This window comes from Fonsecaea nubica (genome assembly GCF_001646965.1).
Source record: "Fonsecaea nubica strain CBS 269.64 chromosome Unknown Scaff1, whole genome shotgun sequence".
Lineage (NCBI taxonomy): Eukaryota > Fungi > Ascomycota > Eurotiomycetes > Chaetothyriales > Herpotrichiellaceae > Fonsecaea > Fonsecaea nubica.
The window spans coordinates 1,119,997-1,145,351 of NW_019173674.1; the positions used below are offsets into that span (position 1 = coordinate 1,119,997).

Here is a 25,355-nt window from a genome sequence, read left to right on the forward strand (position 1 = left end):
AAACAGGCCGCAATGTACATCAAGCACCCTGTGGTCTTACTGCCGCATATGCATGAGTAGGAGCCCGACAACTCCAACATTAGGCTTCTAGAGTGAGAAGATTAGCCGCCAGGTGGATTCCGTGATGAGGTAGCTGAACATCCCTGTCATTATCAGCACACAATGGGTCAATGAACGCCAGAGAGCTTCACGCCACAAATAGGTTCAGTCTGTCATATGGCCTCGATGCTAGCACCAGTCAGCTCCTATTCTACTCATGGTCGTGTATGACTAACTCTCCTTGTTAATTCGCATCCCTGCTCACACCGACACAAAGCAAGGCGACTCAGACTCGACGAATAAAGTCAGGGGCAGCACGCAGACCATACCCACTGCCCATGCAACCTCACATTCTTCATCATGCCAGAGATGGCTAAGCGAGCGTCATACCCCATCGCATGCGACCAAGGATCACCGTTGTCCCACGGGGTGAAGCGACTTCCCCTCACAAAACTCGCTGGAGATCAGGCTACGCTTTTCCTATGGAGCAGCGGAGGAATGAACACTCCGTGCCCAATATGGTAATTGATCTCCACTCATGGTATGCCTCTGTGGTCAATGGTCCTGCTCTTCGGTCAGGGAGCATATAAGTCGGCAGATCTTCTGACTTCCAGAGCTATGTCTGAAGGCCATCACATCTCTCCTGCTCGTCTTTCATCATGGCAGCACTCAGTGTCAGTATGCTCCCCTCCTAGTTTGCTCTCTGGAAACTGACGAGTAATCCAGGAAAAGGAGGCAGCTCATCAGCTAGAAGATTCAAGGGCCACCGCGACAGATGAGGAAATCAGCGCTGCCAATGCAGACTTTGCTGCTGCTTTGAGTCATAATGCTCCCAGTCCATGGGGACGTGGACACATTGCCCTTTATGGCTGCTGCCTTATCGTGTATCTTTGTTCCACGATGAATGGTTAGTAAACACACTTCTGATCGGGTGTGGAGCGAACTGATGAGATGCAGGATACGATGGCTCTCTCATGGGCAGCATCAATGCTTTACCAAACTACCTTCACTACTACAACGTGTCCGAAAATGAACAGGCGGGCACTGGGATCGTCTTTGCAATCTTCCAGGTTGGGCAAATGACAGGTGCACTGTTCGTCTGGTTGGCCGACTGGAAAGGCAGAAAGGTGCCAATATTCCTCGGCTGCGCCGGCGTGATTGTCGGGACGATCGTCACTGCCACAGCTAAGACGAGTAAATGAATCGTTGTCCCATGTTAGACCGACTGATGCTGACATTCTCAGTGGCTGTTTTCATCGGCGGTCGCTTCTTGCTCTCGTTCTTCTGCACGTGGGCTACGACTGCAGCACCCATGTACATCGTCGAGATCGCTCCCCCTCTGGTAAGGATGGTCCTTCTACGAAAGACGAGCCATTGACCCTATAAATTAGTATCGGGGTACTGTGTCTGGACTCTATAACACGCTCTGGTATATGGGTTCCATCATTGCCACCTTTGGTAAGCCATTCCGCACGAAAGACTGACCGGATCTCTCACACTCTTGCAGCTGTCTACGGGACTCATCTTCATTTTACCTCGAATCTGGACTGGCGTCTGCCACTGTGGCTCCAACTGCTCTGCCCAGGTATTGTTTGTCTCACGGTGTGGCTTCTTCCAGAATCTCCTCGTTTCTTGGTTGCCACCGACCGCCTTGAAGAAGCTCGGGATTTCATTGTGAAATACCACGCAAATGGAGATGCGGCGCACCCCATTGTCAACCTCGAACTCAACGAAATCCGACACAATTTGCGTGATGTTCCATTGGCGTCATGGAGCAACTTCTTCGATCTTCGGATTCTCGTCAAGTCCCGCTCGAGACGATATCGAAGCATGTTGAATCTTGCCTGGAGTTGGTTTGGCCAGTTCTCTGGAAACAAGTGGGTGTCAGATTAGAATCCTGCGAGCATTTACTGACCGTGATAGCGTGATATCTTACTATCTGCCCCTGCTCCTCACCAACGTTGGGGTCACGGACACCAATACTGTCCTCTTGCTCAATGCAGTGTACGCCTTGACGGGTTGGATCGCTGCTGCTGCTGGAGCTCGCTTCCATGATGTGTTTGGCCGGCGTAAAATGATGCTCGGCTCGACGTTTGGCATGATCATCTGCCTATCCATCACGGCCGGGACTGCGGCAGGATACGTCAATACTGGATCTAAAAGCTCGTCTGATGCGAGCATCGCCTTTATCTACGTCTTTGGTGTGGTTTTCGCATTCGCTTACACCAGTATGCAGCCCATCTACCCTGCTGAAGTCATGTCGAACGAAATGCGAGCCAAAGGCATGTGGCTCTTCCAGTTTACCGCTGGCCTCGCCTCATTCGTCAACACGTTCGCCGCCCCCGTCGCCCTGAAGAACATCAAGTATTGGTTTTACGTCTTCTTTGTGTTCTGGGACTGCTTCGAGTTCCTGTTCATCTATTTCTTCTTTGTCGAAACCAAAGGCAGGACTCTTGAAGAACTTGATGAGGTGTTTGAAGCGAAGAATCCGAGGAAAGCAAGTACGAGAAAGATTGTGGTAAGGAGGGGGGAGCTTGTCGACAAGGACGATGTCCACGATGTTCAGGTTTCCAAAGAAGACCATCTCGCCTAAGTCGTCGCGTTGGTTGGAGTGGAACTGGGCGTTCAAGAAATGGACTGAATGCGGTTGGAAAAGGAACATGAAGTGAATGAGGCAATTTGCAGAACGGTTGTGGGAGCAAGAGTGCTAGTGTCGCCCTGGATGTAGTCATTGGATAAGGCTCAACGACTTTCATACCTGAGTCTACTTGCATCTTATCCCTCTGACCTCTTTGCATGGTTCGTCGATAGGGATGGATTGTAGATATGTCAACACCAGGCCTGTTGCTGTGTTGCCCCAGATTCAGACCTTGCCTTCTTCCAACTACATCCCTCAAGCCCATCCTTCGAATCATGACTAGCAGAAACCGTCCGAGGTGGTCTTGTTGTTGTATATTCTCGTGTCTTCCACGCCAGGCTCCCATCAGGTTGACCTGGTCTAGATTATACAGACAGGACCAGTTTTATATACCTCAACTGTGCTGGACATTGATCTCCCAGCGGTTCCAAGCTGCTTGCCAATATCATTCTCATGAATCGTGACATGCCTGCTGAGGTCGGTGTCATGGCCCCTTTTCCGTCTCTCTCACGGACTGGTCATGCATTTCCATCTTACCCGTAATGAACCATATGCACACCAATAGCTTTCCGCACCTCACGCGTAGCTCGGCACCTCGACATTCTTCACCACGACCTTGTTATCCTTGTTGTTGGCGTAATTGGCATCAATGCTCGCGAAGCGGATCTTGACCCAATCGACCGCACTCACGCCTTGTGGAGGCATTGCCCTGTTGTTGTTGCCCTGGATCTTGTCCCTCTCTCGCTCCAGAAGCGGACTCTTGACCGGCTCCAAGAGGGTGTCGTCGTCCGGGTTTGCAAAGTAAATGACGCCGTAGCGCGGGACATGTCGCTGGTCCTCCGGGGGCAGGACGACGCGGTGGATCGAGCTCTCGAGGTAGCCGCCCGTGAGGAAGGAGAGCGTGTCGGCGACGTTGACGGTGATGCTGCCCCGGAGCGGCTTGACCCATCTCCACTCGGTCTCGCCGTAGGGCCGGACCTGCAGCGCCGCGACGGGCTGGCGCATCAGCAGCGTCAGCGACCCAAAGTCCGTGTGTCCGTAGACGTTGTGCTCGACGCTGTGTCTCTCCATGGTCGCCAGCTCCGCCTCCGTCCGCGGGTGGTAGAGCATGTACCGCAGGTGACACTGCGACTTGTTGTCGTAGTTGTGCAGCTTCCACAGGGCCTCCTCGTCGTCGAGTTCCATGATGATCGCGCACAAGATCAGCAGCCGCCGGAGGACGTACGTGGCCATGTGTCTCTGGAACTTTTCCGCGCGCGCCGCTTCTCGCACGAGAGGCGCCGGGCGCGGCAGGTGTCTATACGCGTCGCACCACTTCGGATCGTCGTACAGCTCGAGGTTGTCGACCAAGCCGTGCTGCTGTTTCCGGCTCCCCCGGGGCTTCCACCCAAAGAACCCCAGGCCGTCCTTGCCCACGCGGCATTTCTGTTTCTCCTCCTCGGGCTGGTCGAAGATGGCCTTGGCGAGGGCGAACTGCGCATTCACCTCCTCCTCCGAGAGGCCGAAGTTGGTCACGTAGAAGAAGCCGACCGTCGAGATGGCGTGCTTGAGTTGGGACGCGAGTGCCTGTTTCCCGCCCGGCGCGTCGAAGCGCGAGAGGTCGATGGTGATCAGGTCGGCCCAGTCCAGGTCGGCTTGCGTCTCAGGGATGTCCTGGTAGCGGGTGTAGTCGACGTCGACGTCGAGAGATCCCATTGTTTCCGCTTTTTGTTATGTTTCAGTTGAGCTAGAGGGGTGTGTAGGTGTGAAGAAGGAGGTCAACCAGAGATCCTATACAATATAATATGGTATTCTAGCCAGTCGGAAACCCCATCGTTACACCATCACATGCCTTATACCTTGATAACCTTCTGATATTTGTGGGACGTCCTTGCAGTAGGTTTGGAATGCGGAGAGAGACGCACAGAGAGTGACCGAGGGTATCCGGCTATCCCAATGCACGATGACAAACAGTTCATCATGGCCGGGTAGTCTTGAGCAGGAGAGTTTGGAACTATGTACTTTGTACATTTCTAGATATACGCGTTATCTTCATTGGCTTGACGGCAACCAAGTGGTGGATTTGTTTGTACAGGCGAAGCTCAAAGTCTATCATAGATTCCTATACAAGCCACAGAGTATAGACTTGCCTCAAAGATTTCGAGGCCGGCGCGGTCTGAACCACGAAAGAATAAATGCAACCTGAATTCGAACACGCAAGACACGCACATATTTAACAAGTCAATTGACTTTACCAGAAAACTCACTCGTTTCAGTTATTGGAACCTTCAATCTCCGTCATGATCCATGTGCTAGTTGTCCATGATTGTCCTTTTATATCCCATTCTTGTTGCTCGAGTACATGTTGCTACTCGTTCCTCGCCTCGTCCTGACAGCTACACCTACTAGCAGCAAAACTCCGCCCCTGCTCAAACCACGATAATGGCCATCTTCGATCAGGCCCACTGACGAGGATAATAAAGAAGATGGGGCAGGGATCGTCCGTCTCCACAAATCTCCCTCTTCCAGTTATCCGAGGACCATCACACAGGGTCTGGACCTCTACAAATGCAACGCAGACAACCACTGACAAGACTCTCTTGTGCCCAGAATATCGAATAGGACCCCAATTCACACCATGGGCGACGCTGGTGATCTATCATCCCGCGAGGAAATCTGCAAAGCCGCCCGAGAACATCTCCGCGCTGAAGGCTGGGCTGTCATCCCGGATGTCCTGGACAAAGAAACAACGGCAAATGTGCTCGACAGGTTATGGAAGGCCAAAGAGGCGGGTGAGCATCGTGGGGATGCCACATACATTCCTCGCCTGGACCCCAACGAGGCCAATGTTCGCGTCTTCTATCTTCTCGAGCTGGACCAGATCTTTCGAGACCTCATCGTCCACCCGGTCGCCCTCGACATGGTGAAATCCGTCTTGGGAGACAACTTCCTCATCTCTAATTTCACGGCTAATATCGCTCGACCGGGCAGCCAGTCCATGGCGCTCCACAGCGATCAGAGCATCGTGGTTCCAGAGCCGTGGAAGGAAGTCTGGTCACTCAACGTCATCTGGTGTCTCACCGACGTCTACGGCGACAACGGTGCGACGCTATATATCCCCGGGTCGAACAAGTACGAGTCAAGACAGGACATTCCCGCAGAAGCCGATAAGCTACTCCGACCCTTCGAGGCGAAAGCAGGCAGTATCATTCTGATGGACGGCCGTGTCTGGCACACCTCGGGCGCCAACATCACAAAGGATCAAGACCGCGCGTTGATGTTTGGATATTACACCAAGCCATTCCTTCGGCAGCAGGTCAACTGGACGGCCAAGTTGCCTCGTGAATTGCAGGAGACTCTGAGCGACGAGATGAAGGAGTGGTTGGGCCTGGGATATAATGCCAACATTGCCAGGACGGGGAATACTTCGTACAATTATCTCAGTAGGCAGTTTCCAAAGGGAGAAGCGCGAGCTTAGTTTGAATAGCAGGGCCTAGCATCAATGCCGTGTCTGTCACAGCATCACGAGATCTCTTTCATATACATTGGATGCCTCTGTTCACAATCACTGTGTCTCTCGTGCTGCACGGCGTCATGATACCCGATACTCAATACCGAGTACACGACATCCGTCGTACTCGCCACCCATGGCGGGCCTTGATTTCCACTTTCCCATTCTTGCTCGTCCTCGGTTCTTTAATACTTGGTACCAAAGCGGAGTCCAGATCCAGAAGTTAGACTATGGTCCAATAAACACATGGTCCAGTGACCACGAAATCCCCGAGGCTTACCTGATGAGGATTGTTCTGGGGAGTAGGAGGGGTATTCGGGAGCATGAAACGGTAGGTCGAAAGGCTGAATGAGCCTTGTGAGCGTGTCGGAGAGAGACAGAGAGAGTAATAGAGGGAAAGATCTGACTGTTTCCAAACCCCTGCTGCTTCAGACGCGGGTCCGTACTGAATAAAAGACAGCAGCATCTCTTCTTGCTTCCTCCGGTTCTTCGCCTCCCACTTAGATTCCTCCCCTCAATCTATTTCGTTCTGTCAGTTTCACAATGGCCACTCAAACAGCTACACAGACGCTGCAGTCCGGCTCGGTCAAGATCAAGGGGAAAGTGGCCGATCTCGACAAACATGTCAACCTGGCCAAGTTCTCAACGGACGTGCCAAAGGCAGACTACGATCGAGCAGTCGAGCTAATCAGGTCTAAATTGGACAACATGTCTCTTGTTGCAGCCAGGCTCTCACTCACTCTCGGACCCAACCATCCTCCGTTGCTGATCGATGCGCGGGCCAGTCCTGCGACTCTCGATGTCATCACCGACGGCGAAATTCCCGAGGATGTCGATGCTCAGGTCTACATCACGGCCGTCATGATCAAGAGATTCGTCGATGGTCTTATGGATGCTCGCTATGCCCTCAACTGGGGCCACATCTTCATGCTCACCGGCCCGACACGGGTCGGAGTCAAATTCGTCGATGCTCTGACGCCATTCAACGCCGTCCATCCTAAGCTCGACCGACTAGATCTGAAAGAATTGCCCAAGCCCACCGAGGATATCGAGCAGGTCAAGCGCGATCTCGACGTCTGGGGATACGGGTTCGTCAAGAACGCGCTCACCCCGGAAGAAGTGCGCGTGCTCAGAAAGCGACTCATGGATCAAGCCCAAGGCGAGGCCGACGCTGGCATCGGCTTCTTTGACGGTGGCGAGAAGAAGCCCAACCAACGGATCTGGTGCTTGCCGAACAAGGGCAAGGAATTTATCGATTTGCTCGAGAACAACAAGACTATTCAAGATGTGGTCCCCGACTTCCTCGGAGACGATGCCATCTTGTTCTCGTACACGGCGAACATCGCTCGGCCGGGCAATACCCCGATGCACATGCACACGGACCAAATCACCATCCAACCACCCATCAGATCCGTGGCGGTAGGCATGAACTTGATGTATTTCCTCGAGGACGTCACTGCAGAGAACGGCGGCACTCTGGTCATGCCGGGGAGCCACAAGGGGAACTGGGCGCCGGACGACCCGTACGATCCGGTCGACACGGTGGCAGCGGCTGGTCCCGCGGGGACTTGCATGGTGTTTGAAAGCAGGCTCTGGCACGCAACGGGGGCGAACAAGATGCCGGCAGACAGCGGCAGCGAGAGACCGGTCATTCTGGTCTTCTTCACCCGGCCTTGGATGAGACAGCAGGAGAACTTCTCGCTGTCGGTCAAGGAGGACGTGCTGGCCACGTGCTCCGACAAGGTCAAGGGTTACCTGGGGTTCAGGACGAGCGGGAGCATCGGCGGGGTTCAGACGAGGCAGAAGGATGGAGACATTGTGAGGAGGCCAAAGGAGGACGAGTTTATTGGCGTCATGGGTGTGGGCACCTCCAAGTACTAGTCATACATGGCCGTCGAGTCCCACCCGCGCAGACCGGGAGTCAACAGATTCTGTGCTATAATGGTCTCGCGCTTTGCTAGAAGTTCTTCCACGTCCCAGTTCACGTACAGTAGTCGATTCTGCAAATAGGCAGCCTCAGGGGCATTTAGCCAGACGAGGAAGTCTGCTGCCAGTTCGGCTGGACAGGTCAGTCAAGCCGAGGATGGCTCAGGGGGGGGGGGGGGTGTTTTTCTCCTACCAGTGTCATCACATTTAGAATTCCCCTCCTTCGCCATCGCTGTGGCGACAACCCCCGGGTGGACATGAAACACCTTGAGACCGCGCGAGGCCTGCTCGTGGAAGAGGTAGCTGAACATCTTGAACGCCGCCATCTTGCTTGCGCCGTACCCGGACAGACCGGCGACGAAATCAATCACGGCGGCACCAGACGAGATGTTCAGAACCGTGGGGTGTTCCGACGCACGTTCAAGGAACGCCGTGGCCAGAGCCAAGGGACCCTTCACGTTGACTTCGAAATGTCTCCAGTAGCTGTCAAAATCCCACTTGGCGTCCGGCAACGGGGTCGTTGGCATTGACGCAATATAGCCCGCGTTGTTCACGAGAATGTCCAGCGGACGCCCAGCGACCTTGCACGCCTCTGCAAAGACCTCGCGAGCTTTGTCCAAGCCCTCGCTGACATCGAAGACGAATTTCCCGACCAAGACAGATGGACACTCCCTTGATATTCGATCCTGTGTCTCCTCCAGAGTCGAGCGCGTGCGACCACTGAGAAAGACCGCTTTCACTCCTGCCCTCGCGAAAGACAGGGCGGTCGCAGCTCCGATGCCTGACCCAGACCCTGTGATGAAGACGGTCTTGTTGGCCAGTTCTGCCTTTTTCAGCCGCTCTTGCAAGACGGGGTATGTGTCATTGTGGAACGTGGAGGTGAAGTTCTTTCTGGTTATGATGGCCATGTTGGACTGGATTGCAATGGCCACTTGAGACAGCTGGATGTGCACGACATCTCTAGGGCCTTCATTCCACATCTGGTCAAGAACCATATCCCCCTGTCAATGCGAGAGAAAAGCCGAGGCCATGAATACTGAATCTGGAAAACCGAGTAACTCACCTGCGCTAATCCATTTTTGGATAACCGAGGCTATGAGATTGCGGGGTGATTCACACGAGACCGAAGCTCCACGACCAACCACGACCATCATAATCCAGGTGCCACTTGTTTCCCCAACATTGTGGGGGAAAAGCGAGTCGCTTGGCTTGCTCCTGGTAATGTTCCTCGGCGATGGCGGCAGACCCTGCAGAAGCTCTGTGTGGGTTGTACGAATGAAGGTTGTGTCGCAGGCGCTGCGCCGCTAGAGCTTGTTAACTGCGCCGGACGGTCGACCTCCCAGCAATCGGATTTCTTGTGACTTGGATTGTGCGACAATTAACCACAGAGCATGAGCTCTTCACCGTCTTGTTGTCAACTTCCTCGGAGCCATTGAATTCCAGCAGTTGCCACCACCGCAGACTCGCGCTTCCAAACAGACATGAGTGCCATACAGCCAGACCTGGAGACACTCTCGCCCCCGCCTCGATCGAAATACAGGTTCATCAAGAACAAACCTCCCAAGAAGCGTTCCTCGCAAGCATGCCTCGAGTGCCGTCGGCGAAAGGTCCGTTGCGATATCGTGGCGCAGAAGCCAGCCTCTTGTACAAACTGCCGACTCGACGGAGTTACATGTGAGTTGGGGAGAAGAAAGAGGCGGCTCCCGTACGTTCAGCATCAGTCTATACGGGGTGGTTCTTTGCTGATGAGTGTCACCAGAAGACAGGAAGTCGTCCAACCCTCCCCTCCGACGCCGGACTCAACTATCTCGTCGCATCGACATTTTCACGCGCATCCAGAGGTTGACGCACCAACTCGACATGAGGACCGGGGCGCCTTCGATATCCTTTCGAGTCCAGCCTTTACCTTCACCGATACGCCTCAGCAGAGTCGTAACCCGGAGATCACTGCGCCGGCACTCTCGTGCCTCGCGAAGCTGGCTACAGACATTGAACTACCTCCTTTCGTTAAACCCTTTCCCGAAACCCTCCAGGCCGAGGATTGGCAGTACCTCTGCGCAAAGAAATGCTTCGATTTTCCCGACCCAGGATTTGAAAGACTCATCTTTCAGCGGTTTGCAGAGTTCGTCCAACCACTCCTTCCCATTGTCGATGTTCCCGACATAATATCTGCCATTGAGGGGCGATCTCCAAACAAAATCTCGCTTCTTCTGTATCACACGTTGATTGGAGCCGGGCTTGCCGCCGTGGAACTTGACGAGATCAAGAGATATGGCTACGAGAGCAAAGCGGCTGCGAGAAACAGCTTCTATTCCAAGGCAAAGGTTGGCTGCCCAATGGTAAAGTGGGGGAATGAGTTATGCTAATGCGCACCAGGCACTACTCGACATGGAGGTGGAACCTGACCGCATCACAGTGTGTCAGGCGGCCGTGTTGTGCATCAGCTGGTCAAGCAACAACGACCCGAAAGACGGACTGCATTGGATGGGGATAGCCTTGACGCAGGCATACTCGCTTGCTCTCCAAAAAGCAGCCAACAACGCCGATTCGCCGTTTAAAAGACGTCTTTGGTGGACGTTGGTGATGAAAGAAGCCGATGTCTGCCTCTCCATGGGGAAGCCACCGCGTATCATGGCTCTGGACCAACTCATGCTGGATCACGCAGATTTCAGCAGCAGTGGGCAAGACACTTCGTCACAGCGTATGCTCGAAGCGGCCTGTATTGAGAAGGCGAAACTGTGCCTTATCATCCACAGAGTCTTGCGCTTGTTACATAGTGTCGACCGACGGAATGTTACTCCTGCAGCGCAAGATTCCAGAGTGTGGCAAATGGACTCGGAGTTGCAGGACTGGAACCATCAAGCACCATTCGACCTGTGGCACTTTGCCGATGATTTCGAGTCGAAACGGGTACTCTTGACTGTTTCCATGGTCAAATTGAGTTTTCTGATGGCTGCCATCATGGTACATAAGCCTGAAGTCCCCATCAAGAAATGGACAAAGTGTATGGAGGAGACGCCTGACCTTTATTTGGACGAAGAACTCTGTCGGTATCAAGCTCACGCCAGAGCCATGAGAAGGGCAGCCAACGACATGACTCGCATCCACAGAGACTTGCACGACGCCGGCTTGACCAGTGTGATTCCTGCTCTTGGAGTTGCAACCGTCTGTGCGGCAGTGAGTGTCCACTTACTGGATGCCCGGTCGACCAGTGAGGCGATACGGCAGAGGAGCCTGCAGCAACTCGACGCGTGCTTGGTTGTCTTGCGGGAAATCAAAAACCTGCACTACACGGCGGGCGAGGTCGCCAGGATCGTCGAAGGCACTATCAAGGCGGTGCGCGAGAACCGATCGCTCGAATTCGTCAAACAGTCCGGGGCCGCTCAGGTCCTGTGCAATACACTCCCTCAGGCTGAAGATATCTCGGACCAAAGCGGACAAGAGCTTTCAGCCGCCAATATCTGGATCGATCCCTCTCTCGACGTCGAGCATATCTTCAATTTTGATTTTGGCGGAGATCTGTTTTTCGAATGAATCTCGGGAGGTTTACCAGGTAGCTTGCATCATTTGTCGGCTGAAAGGGAATCGAAAAGGAATCGAGACAAACCTTGCGTCCTCGATGTTCATCCTCCAGTTCCAGGTTTTGAGACGTGCCTTTTCGGTGCCGAATTTGTTCGTCCATATTTGGATGATCAATGGCATGAGTTTGATGATGTAGCTGCATATGTGTATACGATACCTTCTTAACAGGATTGCGCGTCCGATCTGGAGTAAAGCAATCGGCCTAGTTGAGACCCCCAGACTACATAGTACAGCGGAGACTGAAAAGGCAGGTTAGGCGCAAGCCGGTCAATTATCTAAGCGATAAGAGTAGCCAATCCAGTCCTTCATAGAGTCATTACACCTTCCCTATAATAGACTAGTGTTGTTGAGATAACGGAGTGCCCCGATTGAATGATTGACCAGAGACTCGTATGACTTGGGTTCTCAAGTGCAAGTACAAGTACAAGTACAAGTACAGCACCTCGTGTAACCACGTTCGAATCAAATGTCACCTCCTCTCGCGGCTTTTAAGTCTATCACAGACCTGTCTGGTCTGCCTCGCGGCAACATACCATGTCTCCCGATACGAACGGGCTGCCTGCGTTCACCATCCCAACCGTCGACCTGACAGCCTACCTCAACGACCCCGAATCCCCCGAGGCCGAGAATACCGTGGCACAAATTCGCACGGCTTGCGCAACAAGTGGCTTCTTCCAGATCACGGGACACGGCGTCTCGGAAGCACTCCAGAAGCGGGTGTTTGCTGCCGCCAAGGCGCTGTTTGATCTGCCTGATGACGAGAAGCACAAGCTCAGTGGGAAACCCGGCCGCGGATTCGAGATCATTGGCGCCCAGACCTTGGAAGATGGCATGAAGCCCGATTTGAAAGAGGTACGCAGTCTGTCATTGGACTTGACCTGGAAGTTGGAAATTACAAGCTAACATCCCATCAGGGATATTATGTTGGTCGCGAGATTCCGGGCAATAAGCCGCCATTCAGACCGTTCCAAGAAGCGAATATCTGGCCTCCTCGGATCCCGGAGTCAGTGTTCAAACAACCCTTGCTGGAATACCATCAGGCTGTGTCTGACCTGTCCTTTGTGCTTATGCGAATCTTGGCTCGAGGTCTGAGTAACTTCGACACTGCAGTGTTTGAAGACTTTTGTCGGGATCCCATCGCTGCAGTCCGGCTTCTTCACTATCCTCCGCACCCAATATCTGATGACGCGGACTTAGTTGGCGCCGGTGCACACACAGACTTTGGAGCCATCACCCTCTTGCTCCAGGATGGACATTCCGGTCTCCAGGTCCTGAACGAGCTTACCGGGGAATGGATCGACGTGCCGCCTCAAGAACACGCCTACGTAGTCAATGTCGGAGACATGCTACAGGCCTGGACCAGTGGCGCGTACAAAAGCAACATACACCGAGTCATCAACACTTCTGGCACGAACAGGTATTCGATTCCTTTCTTTCTGGATGGCAACGCAGACTGTGTCATCAAACCCCTGGACGGCTCCGAGGGCAAGGCGTTCACGGTCGAAGAGCATATGCTATCTAGATACGCGGCCACCTACAAGTCGTAGCATGGAAGGGAATACTCCGGGCTTAGTCCCCACCCTCTGCAGAGGCTGGTTTCCCGTGGAGCGTACTAGGCAGGCTAGGTAACCTATCTTCAGCCGCACTGCACGATGACGTATCTTCAGCCTGATTTCCAAAAGTTCCTGAGTCCCAAGTCCTGGAGGCAGACGTTTGCCTCGCGCGTATTTCTCTACCAAGGCACGCAAAACGGATGGATGCACGAGACTAAAGCACGTCAGCTTGTTCAGGGTCATTGCAGAGCTGCCTCCCCTCATTTTATGTGACTTGCGACCCAAAAATTTTCATCAGGCTGAAAGTCACGCTGAATGTGGCTTGCATCCAGACCCTCTTCGGCTAAGCGAGCTCAATCAACCACACGAGCAACCGTTCGTGAGACAGGGACCCCTGTCGTAAGAGCATGCATTGTCGAGGGAACTTATGCTACTCGTATCCACAAGGGACGGGCCTAGGTACCGGGCTCTCCCTCCCAGGAGAAAAGTCCTCCCGCAGCCTTAAAATACCTTTGATCACTCCCACCTCGATTCCGCATCCTCTCGCCCTTTGCTACAACTGCTGGTAACCTGGGGACATTGTGAATCTTCCTCGTGTTTGAACACAATGGACGGTTCATTGCAACGGCTGGCAAGACCGGGGCTATTGCCTGGTCCGCAATCCTCTTCCTCGACCTTCTCGCGGGATCCGTCGCCTTATTCGAACGTTGCGTACCGTTCGCAAGCGACACTCTTGAATAACAGAGCCGAGTCGCCAGCCGACCTAGGAATTAGATTTCTCTCTGGAAATGAGGAGATGGCCGCAGACCGACCCAATGTGCCGGCGCAACCTGCAGGTGGACTATTGACTCCCCCGTGCGCCTTTTGGGCGATTTGGCTAATACTTGGCTGGGGACAGTCACCTTGACTGCCGTCACAGACGTCAGTGGGAAAAATTTGGCGAAGCTGGAATTTTGGCCCCCGATCCTGAAGTGGTATTCGACAGTCTTCTTGACGGTCCTGTATCTCGGCACGGCCGGTGGAATCGTGGCTCTGTGGTTCGCCGCCGGAACCAATGGTGAATACCACTTGTCGAGCGAAAATGTTCGCATGATATCCCGTTACTTCCCTTCGGCGTTGGGCACCCTCAATGTGATCCTGTTCCGGCACCTTGTTCGCGAATACATCAGGATGAAGCCGTTCGTGGCCATGGCAGACCAAGGCGGGATTGAGAGCTCGGGCAAGGAACCCAGCAAAAGCGTCAGTGGCGCCTTCTTTCCGTGGCAGGACATCTCGATAACTCGGGGTCTGACTTCGGTCATCTCCCTGCTCTGTCAACTCATGGTGGGGTTCATTGTCAGCTTGAAGGTGGCGTTGTTCGCCAGCGGTCCTGCTACCGTCGAAAACGATGGCAAACAAGTAACAGCAGCCTGGACTCTGATGCTCCGAGCGTGGCCGGCCTTCTTCCTCATCATCGGACACGTTGTAATGACAGCGTACGTGCTTTGGGTTGCACACCTCAACCGAGGAAAGTCTACTGGCCTCAGATGGGATCCGGTGACCATTGCCGACTACTGCGCCCTGTTCGCCCACTGTGATGTTACAGAGTACTTCTCTGCCCTTGAGTTGCTCCACAACCGCAAAGCGAAGCAAGTCTTATCAGCCAACCATCGGTTTCGACTGGGATACTGGACAAAGACCATTACTGGCTCGCCAGGTGCAGATTCTTTGGTGTATGGCATTGGCCCGACTTGGAATGCAGCAGGTAATTCGCACGCATCTGAACTTTGGGAACGTTTGCTCACTGATAACAGAACGTCCATCAACGAAATTCGAACCTGGCTGGTACGAACGATTGATGGGAATTAAAGGGCCTAGTCCGGTCGATGACTGTGACAAATACAGGAGCGGCGACGACGAGCAGCGTTCCCCTTGTAACCAGGGAACATGGCCGGAGTGCGAACACTATCCTTACCGCCATAGCCCTGGCTGCGGAAAGGGCTGGGTCGTCTTGTCGGTAGTCCTGGTCTGGGCGGGACTTGGAGTTGCCATCTACGGGCTGATCAATGGCATAGTCTTCCATGGATTCCGTCTGGAGAAGGACTGGAGCATACCGTCATCCATGTCGGTTTCTGCTGGCAACCACACATTCCACCTGCCGCCTATCGACCCGACAGATCCCGAATCAAAGCTCATTGTGTACGCCTTGTTGTTCCGATCAGCGCCAGTCTATGTGACTGGCGTGTTCACGGCGACGATCATTGAGTGGGTTGATCTCAACATGCGATTCATGCAACCGTTCATCAACATGTTTGGAAAAGCCGGCGACGCTGCGGATACTGTTCTACTGGCGTACATCACCACATCGCCATTGCAGGTTCCCATCACGGCGATTGTCAAGGGCCATTACAAAGTCGCGACATTCTCCATCTTGAATACTCTGTCCCCGCTGTTCCCGATCTTCATCGGTGGCCTTCTCCAACTCGAGGACGACGACGAGAAAGTCAGGTTCATGTTTTCACTGTCGGCCTACATCGGCATCATGGTCTTTCTCATTGCTTGGAGCGTGGCAATGCCATTCGCCTATCCCATTCAGAAGCGGCTTCTCCCTCGCCAATTCTACAGCATGGCAGACCTCATGGCCATGTGTCACAGATCGTACTTCATCCAAAGGCCCTATCTTGACTTTGCTGACAACCGGCGCACCCCGTCCAAGGAGATCATGGAGGCGCGCATCCTCATGTATGGGGACCGATTCTTGTTTGGGCATTACACCGACGATGAGGACAGAAGGCACATCGGGTTCGACATCCACAGCACCGTGGACTATAGCACCGGCGACGTGGAAGAGACCGGACTGGTGGTCGACATCTCGCCTCGGGGCGAAATAGACACGCTCACAAGGAAGACGGTCAAGACCATGACGAACCTCTTTCGCAATGCGGGCAAGGTCCAGAACAGCAGCAAAGGGTTTGTGGCGTGGCTGCGGCGGATCCTGCGGCGACCACGAAGAGAGACAGTACAAACGGAAATGAATACCTTTACTCCCAGGGGATCGGCGACTGGATCACACCTCGAGAGGCAACAGGAGCCGCGCCAACGATCTGCTGTGGCATTTGCTGAACTAGCTTCACCAGATTAGGAGAGGAGACCTTATCTGTGGGAACAGGGTCATTGGCTGACTGGCGGTGATTGTCCCAAGCTTCTCACTGTCCAGGGTTGATCATGCTTGTGTCCGACTCATGACCGATGAATCGATATTTCCAGGCCAGAATTGCCGTTCGAGGGTTCTCGACTGCTGCCACCGCTGCCCAGGTCATTGTTTTTGGTCAGGTTTTTTTGTACGAGGAGGAAAAGTCTTTGGATATAGATCCGCATCTTGGGTGATATGTTTTCTGTCATTGCAGTGTATTTGGTTCAGCGAGGGCCACGCATGCGCTTTAGGGCAGGGAATATGCGGTGTGAAACGATCACCAGCTCGGGTGGCTACCATCTCGCATGTCACTGTACGATACCGTTGAGTTGAAGACCATGGCCTCATGCGATTGACTCGGCGTTTCATAGTCACGATAATCCCCCACCTGACCGCCGGGCCTTGAGCAGCTATTTTTCTCTCTACCAGTGACTGACCTGGCACGCTTTGTTCGGGTTTACTCATCTTCACTGTTCCTTCAGCGCTGGTCTCCAGGGAGCTCAAGTTGAAGACCCTGTCGGATACTCGGGCCGAGGTGTTTGGCGCCGAGTTTCGAGGCCGACCAGGCGTGAAATGCTTCGATGGTGGCTCTGCCAATCAGCTGCGTTGGATGGAAGACGGACTGTGGTGCGGGGTTTGGGAGGGTAAGCGAGTGAGCAGACCTCGGTCGTCTTGTATCGTCGAGAGGTGGAGGGAGAGGGAGAGAGAGCGAGGTGTTTCCATAATAAATCGTGAGGGTTATATAGCTACCTCTTCCTACAAGTTGTGACCCGACTCATCTCGACTTTGTCATCCCCGTCATATCTATCGGCCAACCATCACTCGCTGCTGTCGATATTCCCTGAAAACTCCGACTACACGTACTGACTGTATTACAACATTCACGATGGCGGGAAACGCATACGTCCTCGGCGTCGGCATGAGCGCCTTTCTCAAGCCGCGCCGCGTGCGGTACCACACCGAAATGGCCTTTGAGGCCGGCGTCAAGGCCATGCTCGACGCGCACGTGACGTACGACGACGTCGAGGCCGGCGTGGGCTGCTTCTGCGCCATGCCCACCTGCAGCGGGCAGCTGTGCTTCTACCAATTCGGCATGACCGACATCCCCATCTACAACACCAACAACGCCTGCGCCACGGGCTCGACGGGTCTGCACATGGCCCGCAACTTCGTCAAGGGCGGCATCTACGACTGCGTCCTGGTCCTGGGCTTCGAGCAGATGAAGCCCGGCGCCCTGGGCGGTGGCGCCAGCGACGGCCCGAACCCGCAGTCCCTGAGTCTGAAGCTGATGAGCAAGACCAGAGGAGACACCGAAGCCCCCAAGAACCCGCAGATGTTTGGCAATGCCGGCAGAGAGTACATGGAGAAGTAAGCCCCGCCTGTGATTTCGAGTCTATCCTCTCACCCATTTCCGAAGCGATATAGATAACTGAACTCCTCTGGCCCTGCAGGTACGGCGCCGTGGCCGAAGACTTTGGCGAGATCGCACGCATCTCGCATGAACACTCGTCGCGCAACCCCTACGCCCAGTTCCGCGACGTCTACACGCTCAAGCAGATCATGGACTCCCCCATGATCCACTACCCGATCACCAAACTGCAGTGCTCGCCGACGTCGGACGGCGCCGCTGCCGCCGTGGTCGTGTCGCAGAGATTCCTCGACAGCCGGCCGGAGCTCAAGTCGCACGCGATCCTGATCGCGGGCCAGGCGCTCAAGTCGGACACGCCCAACCTGTACTCGGGCAGCGCGATGGAGCTGGTGGGATACAGCACGGCGGCGCGCGCCGCGCAGGCCGCGTACGCCGACGCGGGCATCTCCCCCAAGGACGTGACCGTGTGCGAGCTGCACGACTGCTTCTCGGCCAACGAGATGATCACGATCGACGGGCTGGGGCTGTGCGAAAAGGGTAAAGCGCACCTGCTCGTCCGCAACGGCGACATCACCTACGGCGGCAAGGGCCCCATCATCAACCCGTCCGGCGGGCTCATCTCCAAGGGCCACCCGCTCGGCGCGACGGGGCTGGCCCAGTGCGCCGAACTGACGTGGCAGCTGCGCGGCTGGGCCAACAACGGCCGCCTGGTCAAGAACACAAAGTACGCCCTGCAGCACAACCTGGGCCTGGGCGGCGCCTGCGTCGTCACCGTCTACACCCGCGCCGACGGCAAGGTCAACACCGACCGCGCCGTGCCCGACGACGAGATCGCCCGCCTCAGCGGCCTGGGCTACAACCCGGCCGTCGAGGCCAAGTGGGTGACCCCCGCACAGGCCAAGAAGGTCCGCAGCAGGAAGGCCGCGTGCGACTATGCGCTGGGAGAGACGATGAGCAAGCTCGAGAATGTCAGGTTGTAGTAGGTAGGCTCGAGCATACGAGCATTTATTGTATGGAGGGTAGACGCACGCAATGTTTTCCAAAAGTGCCCTGGGTAACTGATGACTTGGTAGTAGTAGTACTACTACTAGTATGTTTGCAATTTCCTCCCAACAAAAAAAATAGAGAATGCCATCTGTGACACCACGTCTTGTTAGAAATCTCCTCTGACAGCCTTGTGATATCCACGTAACGAAGAACAGACACGATGTTAATCCACTCACGTCTAGCTTCCTCCCTTCTACACCTTGACACTGGTACCATGTACTAGTAGTTATATCTTCGAACCCACTCTCGACGTTGCTCCTGGCTGCCCACCTCTCTCCCGCGATGGCAAAGCCGGATAACTCGGCCCAGCACCCGCTGCCCTGATACGCCACGCCCCACCATCAACATCTATCGTTGAACCATTGACAAAGCTCCCCGTGTCAGCGAACAAGAAGACCGTGGCGTCGGCAATGTCCTTGATGTTCCCCAGCCGCTGGACGGGGACACTTCTGACGAGTTCGTCCCTGAGGGCCGGATCTGTTAGGCGTTTGGCGCCTTCGGTGTCGTCGATCAGACCCGGCGCGATCACGTTCGAGGTGACTCCCCTTGGACCGTATTCGAGGGAGATGCAGTCTGAGAGGGCGTTGACGCCGGCCTTGGCTGCGCAGACGTGGGCTTGGGCGATTCGGGCCGAGTGGTAGTTTGTCGAGCTGACGAAGATGATCCGGCCTCCAGTCAGGCCTGGTGAGTCTGGAAGCAAAAAATTAGTACACTAGTAAGTACTACTAAGTAGCTTCGAGTCTTCAGAGACACACTCACCTGAATCTTTGCTGGCCTTGGCTCGTTCCGCAGAGGCAGCGAGATGTGGCAGCGTCAACTTCGCCGTGATGAACGAGCCCACCAGGTCGATATCGACCACTGCTTTGAACGCATTCACTGAAAGATCGTCGATGTTTGAGATGAAATTGCCTGCTGCGCCAGCTCTTGAAAGCAAGGTTAGCCGGAGAACTCTCTGATATGAATGTATTTAGTTCACTCACATGACAAAATCAATCCCTCCCAGACGCCGCACGCAAGTGTCGACTGCTCCCTTGACGCTGTCGTGATTCCTCACGTCCACGCCTCCCAGACCCAACACGGTGCTCCCAGGTCGCGCGAGAGCAATCTCAGCCGCCACCGCTGTCGCCTTTTCAGCGTTGCGTCCAACGATGCAGGCGTTGGCGCCCAGAGCGACCAGCGCTCTGACTTGGCCGGAGCAGATGCTTCCGGATCCGCCGGTGCAGAATACGACCTTGTTGTCTGCGTTCGAGAGTTTTAGTATCACTCATTGATGAGAAAGGAACTTGAAGTCAAGCAGATGACGAGTCGGGAGGCTTCACTTACCAAACAATCCTGGTCTCCAGGACGTGCTTGCAAAGTGCCCGACGGAAGAAGCCATTGCCTTACACACGTGTACCCTCTGCAGAGGTAAGTTGATTGCCAGGAGGAGTTGAATCTCAGCAGAATCGGGATTCAAGTCATTGCGAGATAGGTCAAATAGTATAGTACTACGCGAGCATCATCGGTGTGGGATTGATATCACATCAGCAACTCCCAGTCTTTGAGAAGAGATGGTAATGAGCTTAGGATGCAGACGCCGAGGTGGTGGAGGGTGAGCGGGGAATAACGAATGTCGGCGATTTCCTAAAACGGATTATGACAATGTTCGGCCTACTTGACCATCGGTTAGACATATGTATGCACTGATCTCGTACTACTGCTACTTCAAGTGCTAGCATCAATCGATATCGCCGTGGAAGTTGCTCTCGAGATGCCACGGCCGTCCCAATGAGGAAATTATGCACCCGACTAGGCAGGCTACAATCGTGTAGTAGTACTAGCTTCAGCTCGATTCCAGACGAAGACTCATTATGCACATTTGAATTCTGCCAGGACACTTTCGAGACATAGCTATATTAGTACCTTGTGACGAAACGGGCAGGATCGCGCCCTGACCAAGTGATCTTCAACAGCGCTGAAAAGGGGCTAGTCTGTCCTGTCCTCTGTGGACTTTCCGTTTTGGGCGAAATTCGTGTCGTGCTTACCATACCCTCAAGAACCACGATTCCTGTCGTTTGTTCAGTTCAACTCGTGTTGTGAAGTTGAACCCCAACTGTGTGGGTTTGCTGTATGTCTTTTGATACTTTACCCCGTGCACCAGCATCCCTACCGCTCCTCGACACTTGTGTCAATCAACGGATTGGCCGGCCCATCGTCTGCTTTCGTTTGGTAATCATGGCGCCATAGTCTGTCTCGACTGTGCTTTTGCTTTTATCATCGGTGCTTCGTTCCCGGAGAAGTAGTATCTAAAAGTATACTATGGGAAAATCATCTTTAGTTTTTCGCAGATGGATGTGGTAAACACTAAAGTACTAAAGTCATAAACACCAGCATTCAATTCATCCCCTGGAAAGAACAAAGCCCGAGTTCTATTTAGTGAACGGGTGGTTGGTTTAGATAGACTGACTGGTCTGGCCCGCTGTGAGCTGCCTCATGAGCACCGGAAGTGGCGATTTATTAGCAACACAGCAAATACATACTGTTCCCAGTCCGGTACATCAGTAGTCTAGTACTTAGTACTTTCAAGTAGTGCACTTAATTAATCTCTAATTCTAAATGTAATTCCAGGGTCCTCCTCAACGGCACCGCTGAAGATGTTGAAACTGCTCCATAGGACACCAACGCAACACAAGTCGACTTGAAGTAGCCGAGAGTAAGAATGCTGCCTCCCTGTACTATGTAACTGGACACAGTGTAACAACAGCGAGTTTGAGCTAGCGTTTTTTGAGTGAGGAACCACCACGTTCAACTGGACGGCACATCAAATCGACATGAACTCACAGTTCGATACGCAGTCGCTGCGCATCTGGAATCACTAGTACTACTAGTACTGCTACTTGTTTGGATGCTATAGAGATGTAGTTTTGATGCTTGTCCTGAAGTAGATGTATTACTACATCAATGCGTAAGTAGTATCCGTAGTGAATGCTGACGCTCTATAGCTTCAGGCACTGATTGTATTTATAAGACCAGTAATAGTTTACTACCTGAGTAGCGCTACTAGTAAGTAGTCATTTTAACTGTATAAGTATATCTATCAGTTTGCCAGACAACTTCTTCTCTCTCCATGTAGGTAGAACCGTATGAGAACTAGTAGTGCTACCAAGTAGCTTCCTCTAGATAAGTGAGTATAGATTATAAGTGATGAAAATGTACATCCTCTCGGTGTTTACTGGTAGTGTGTATTCTACAGGTGGGTGGATTCATCTATCATGCATAAACGGCAAAAACTTATCATAGAACAGCTCAACCTACTGATCTGTGATAAGGAAAACTCGCTCCTTGCGGAGTTGGTTTTTCTCGGTCGGTTATACTACGTACGGGATTTATACTACAAGGTTGAAATCATAAGTGTCTGTCGTAACCGTGACTCGAACTCGTGGTATTCGGATTCGCCCTTGTTGTGAATAAGGGGTCTTTGCGTGACAGAGTTTGGAAAGAGAAAACACATATACAAGTGATTTTTGATTCTTTTTGTACCGGTACTGATAGTAGTACTAGTATCTCTGTCTAGTAGAAGCACCGCTCGCGGTTCATTGTTTGCTCACAGCCCGTTCCACGACGTCCAGGCCGGCCAACTTTTTGAGTAACCCCTCCGGCAATGCGAACGGCCGAATGCTCGACAACCAGGCGACCCCGGCCTTTGTTCCTCTCCAGATGTTGGCCGGAGGGGTATCTTTCTTCAGGAGGTCCCTCGCGACCTGTTTCGCCCACTGCTCTGCCGTCACTTCCATGGGGAACGTCTCTCCGCGCATGACTCTCTCGACCGTGTCCCTCGCCACCGCGTAGAGCGAACCGGCGGGTAGCTTTGCACCCAGGTTGTTGCTGAAGTTGTTGGACGAGGCATTGGACGATTTCAGGTCCACCACCCTGATGCCCAAGGGGGCAAGCTCCAGTCTCATACAGTCCGAAAACATGATCATGGCGGCCTTGGAGGCGTTGTACGCCGACTGGAAGGCGATGGGCGTCAGACCCGCCGACGAGGTCTGATTGACCACAATGCCCTTGGACTCGAGCAGCCGGGGCAGAAAGGCCTGCGTCATGGCAAGGTAGGACCAAACATTCAGATCGAAGAGCTCTTTGGCCTGAGGGATCGACATGTCTGTTATGGGCATGCTGTAGAGGGCGCCTGCATTGTTGACCAACATGTCCAGGTGGGTGACTTTGGTTACCGCGGCCGAAATCGACTCTGGGGAAAGGACATCCAATGTGAAGGTCTCGATCCCGTGGGCTTGTACCTGGGCGAGTTTGGAAGGGTTGCGTGCCGTGGCGTACACGTGGAGGCCAGTCTCACGTAGAGCAATGGCAAGTGCAGAACCCAACCCGCCGTCCGAACAGCCTGTGATTAGGACCGTGCGTTTCTTTCGGGCCACGGAAGAAATCTTGTCGTCGTTCGCCATGCCACCGCACAGAAAGACTATCAACAGTACCTCGTACTAAGCAGCTAGCGGTTGAGCTGGTTTTGGCCAGAACCTAGATTCTCGAGCTAGACGGGCAATAACCACGAACACCACGGCATAGTCACTGTAATATGGTAGAGAGCAGAGACATATACTAATTAGTAACCCTGGGCCTCGAATCTTGTCCGACATCTATCACCGGTGAAGTATGTAGCCTTGCCACCCTCTTTCTTGGTGGGTCGCACGGAGCCTCGTTACGTGATCGGGAGAATATTTCATCCGTCCCCGGCATGTCATGAACCCCGTCGCACGATTGAATCACATAACCATTTCTTTCTTCTCTCCCAACTTCAAGTTCACGACACTGTTTCACCCATAAAAACCCCGGGGAATGGACAGGGTGCCGTCGCGATAGCCGGCGGCCATGGAAGAAGATGCAGACTTGGTATTACGTGTGAGTCTCGCCGTCCGGGTGAATCTTTCTCGTCCGTCCGTCTGTTCGGCCTGACCTGACCTGACCTGACCTGATCCCCGTTGATGCAGCGGCGGCGCGACCAGGGCAAAGTCGCGCAGCGCAATTTCAGGAAAAGGGAGGCCGAAAAGGCTTTGGAGTTGAAGCAGAATTACAAACAACTCAGACATCTGGTGGAGAATGTTGTGCTCGCCCACCGCGACCGTGACCAGGCGACATTGAGCGAGGCCATTGCCGAGGCGGGCAGGGCAATTGGCCTGGATGGAGTGGACGAACGTGCTCAATATGACCCCTCTCACATTTCGATAGAGGCCATCTCAAACATCAGGCCAGCATGTGCGGCCACCATACAAGGTCCTGTCGAACCGACCGCCACCGACCGAGACACGGGTCGGTGGTCACCACCACTCGCCCCCCAGCCGCGCTCTGGACGATTCAGCCCACGGCTCGACTACGGCATCTGGCTCGACCCAGAGCGGTTTCTCAAGATCGTCGACCCCCCGCTCGACATCCTGCCATACATCGGGGCTGGGAAGCACACCGTGGCCGGGCGGATTGCCTGGGCAACTCTCGACTACGGATACGCCTGTCTCCAAGAGGCCATGATGACGAGTACTCAACCCACCACCACGACGGCCACGGGGCCCACAGGGCCCACCAAGAGCACGGCCGACTGGCTCACCTTGCTGCCTCCCGAGTCAGCGGCCCGGCGAGCATTCGACCGCTCGCTCCGGCACTCGACGCCCCTGCACGACGTGGCCTACATGATGGACCTGGTGGCGGCGCGGATCGAGTTCCGCCAGCGGGGGTACATGCGGGCGCACACGCGCGGCGCCGACGAGATCTCCCGCCAGATCATGGCCGGCAGTGTCGCGGACGAGTTGCGCGTCAGAGGAGTGCGCATGGACCGGTGGTGGACCGCGCTGGATATCCAAGTCCACGTCCAGGCCGAGATGGGCGTTTTGGACTTCGCGGCCTGGCAGATGGCCCTGTGCAGCAACCAGGAAACCGACAACGGCCACGCTGGGCTGATCATGCCCCTGGTCGAGAGTCTGAGTCGAAGTGGCGTCTGCTTTGGCGACGGTCCCCGGTGGCATGCCCCGCTCGTCAAGGCCCTTGTCGGTGCGTGGTGGAGTCAGGTCTCGAGATTCGAACTGCTGTCGAGATATTAGGTAGTGTATATACAGTAATCCCCCTATGTTCGCCAGCCTTGATTTTTTTTTTCCCCTCCAAATAGAACAGATTTTCTACGCTCTATACTACTCAGTATTCTTACACTCGCATCGTCTACTACTAGTACTAGTATCTTCTGGCCGTTAAAGCGGCTCGCCTTCTAAGCCCCTTTCCTGCAGTGGTATTCATTACACGTCCTACCTCTCTCTGAGCTGGGGTAGAGGCATGTACCCGGCGGTGTTATATTCTGGACGGGGCACCGTCCACGTAGATATCGTCGCGCCGCGGGCCTGGTACCGGACAAACTTTCATCTTATGTCGTAACTCGTCAACGACCGTCATGCATTTTTTCTCGTGCAGCCACCGCCTTCTTAGTCGGTTAAGTCGTCACCAGCCAGCAATGTCCATCGGCTTCGAACCACATGGTGTAAAGTTCTCGTCATCCTCGAGGAATA

General features: G+C 54.1%; 12 protein-coding genes across 12 annotated transcripts; 8 read left to right on the forward strand and 4 right to left on the reverse strand.

Moving 5' to 3' along the window:
- Positions 1-698: 698 nt before the first annotated feature.
- Positions 699-2,632, forward strand: AYO20_00409 (hypothetical protein; the record flags this gene model as incomplete). Its single annotated transcript, XM_022638720.1, has 7 exons — positions 699-713; positions 766-946; positions 997-1,233; positions 1,284-1,381; positions 1,431-1,497; positions 1,547-1,916; positions 1,963-2,632. The coding sequence occupies 7 exons, from the start codon at positions 699-701 to the stop codon at positions 2,630-2,632; spliced, it is 1,638 nt and encodes a 545-aa protein (XP_022505685.1).
- Positions 2,633-3,253: 621 nt separating this feature from the next.
- Positions 3,254-4,372, reverse strand: AYO20_00410 (hypothetical protein; the record flags this gene model as incomplete). Its single annotated transcript, XM_022638721.1, has 1 exon — positions 3,254-4,372. One exon carries the CDS (start codon positions 4,370-4,372, stop codon positions 3,254-3,256), a length of 1,119 nt encoding a protein of 372 aa, XP_022505686.1.
- Positions 4,373-5,294: 922 nt separating this feature from the next.
- AYO20_00411 (hypothetical protein) lies at positions 5,295-6,134 on the forward strand (the record flags this gene model as incomplete). Its single annotated transcript, XM_022638722.1, has 1 exon — positions 5,295-6,134. One exon carries the CDS (start codon positions 5,295-5,297, stop codon positions 6,132-6,134), a length of 840 nt encoding a protein of 279 aa, XP_022505687.1.
- Positions 6,135-6,710: 576 nt separating this feature from the next.
- AYO20_00412 (hypothetical protein) lies at positions 6,711-8,048 on the forward strand (the record flags this gene model as incomplete). The annotated part of the gene is made up of 1 exon (XM_022638723.1): positions 6,711-8,048. One exon carries the CDS (start codon positions 6,711-6,713, stop codon positions 8,046-8,048), a length of 1,338 nt encoding a protein of 445 aa, XP_022505688.1.
- A 40-nt stretch (positions 8,049-8,088) lies between these two features.
- Positions 8,089-9,088, reverse strand: AYO20_00413 (hypothetical protein; the record flags this gene model as incomplete). The annotated part of the gene is made up of 3 exons (XM_022638724.1): positions 8,089-8,098; positions 8,157-8,226; positions 8,287-9,088. The coding sequence occupies 3 exons, from the start codon at positions 9,086-9,088 to the stop codon at positions 8,089-8,091; spliced, it is 882 nt and encodes a 293-aa protein (XP_022505689.1).
- Positions 9,089-9,675: 587 nt separating this feature from the next.
- Positions 9,676-11,627, forward strand: AYO20_00414 (hypothetical protein; the record flags this gene model as incomplete). Its single annotated transcript, XM_022638725.1, has 3 exons — positions 9,676-9,767; positions 9,853-10,417; positions 10,470-11,627. 3 exons carry the CDS (start codon positions 9,676-9,678, stop codon positions 11,625-11,627), a joined length of 1,815 nt encoding a protein of 604 aa, XP_022505690.1.
- Positions 11,628-12,209: 582 nt separating this feature from the next.
- AYO20_00415 (hypothetical protein) lies at positions 12,210-13,222 on the forward strand (the record flags this gene model as incomplete). The annotated part of the gene is made up of 2 exons (XM_022638726.1): positions 12,210-12,527; positions 12,590-13,222. The coding sequence occupies 2 exons, from the start codon at positions 12,210-12,212 to the stop codon at positions 13,220-13,222; spliced, it is 951 nt and encodes a 316-aa protein (XP_022505691.1).
- Positions 13,223-13,835: 613 nt separating this feature from the next.
- On the forward strand, positions 13,836-16,349 carry AYO20_00416 (hypothetical protein; the record flags this gene model as incomplete). Its single annotated transcript, XM_022638727.1, has 4 exons — positions 13,836-14,064; positions 14,127-14,972; positions 15,022-15,052; positions 15,113-16,349. The coding sequence occupies 4 exons, from the start codon at positions 13,836-13,838 to the stop codon at positions 16,347-16,349; spliced, it is 2,343 nt and encodes a 780-aa protein (XP_022505692.1).
- A 937-nt stretch (positions 16,350-17,286) lies between these two features.
- On the forward strand, positions 17,287-18,749 carry AYO20_00417 (hypothetical protein; the record flags this gene model as incomplete). Its single annotated transcript, XM_022638728.1, has 2 exons — positions 17,287-17,768; positions 17,852-18,749. The coding sequence occupies 2 exons, from the start codon at positions 17,287-17,289 to the stop codon at positions 18,747-18,749; spliced, it is 1,380 nt and encodes a 459-aa protein (XP_022505693.1).
- A 293-nt stretch (positions 18,750-19,042) lies between these two features.
- On the reverse strand, positions 19,043-20,194 carry AYO20_00418 (hypothetical protein; the record flags this gene model as incomplete). Its single annotated transcript, XM_022638729.1, has 4 exons — positions 19,043-19,506; positions 19,576-19,739; positions 19,797-20,055; positions 20,140-20,194. The coding sequence occupies 4 exons, from the start codon at positions 20,192-20,194 to the stop codon at positions 19,043-19,045; spliced, it is 942 nt and encodes a 313-aa protein (XP_022505694.1).
- A 2,194-nt stretch (positions 20,195-22,388) lies between these two features.
- AYO20_00419 (hypothetical protein) lies at positions 22,389-23,255 on the reverse strand (the record flags this gene model as incomplete). The annotated part of the gene is made up of 1 exon (XM_022638730.1): positions 22,389-23,255. The coding sequence occupies one exon, from the start codon at positions 23,253-23,255 to the stop codon at positions 22,389-22,391; it is 867 nt and encodes a 288-aa protein (XP_022505695.1).
- A 537-nt stretch (positions 23,256-23,792) lies between these two features.
- AYO20_00420 (hypothetical protein) lies at positions 23,793-24,899 on the forward strand (the record flags this gene model as incomplete). Its single annotated transcript, XM_022638731.1, has 1 exon — positions 23,793-24,899. One exon carries the CDS (start codon positions 23,793-23,795, stop codon positions 24,897-24,899), a length of 1,107 nt encoding a protein of 368 aa, XP_022505696.1.
- Positions 24,900-25,355: the final 456 nt, after the last annotated feature.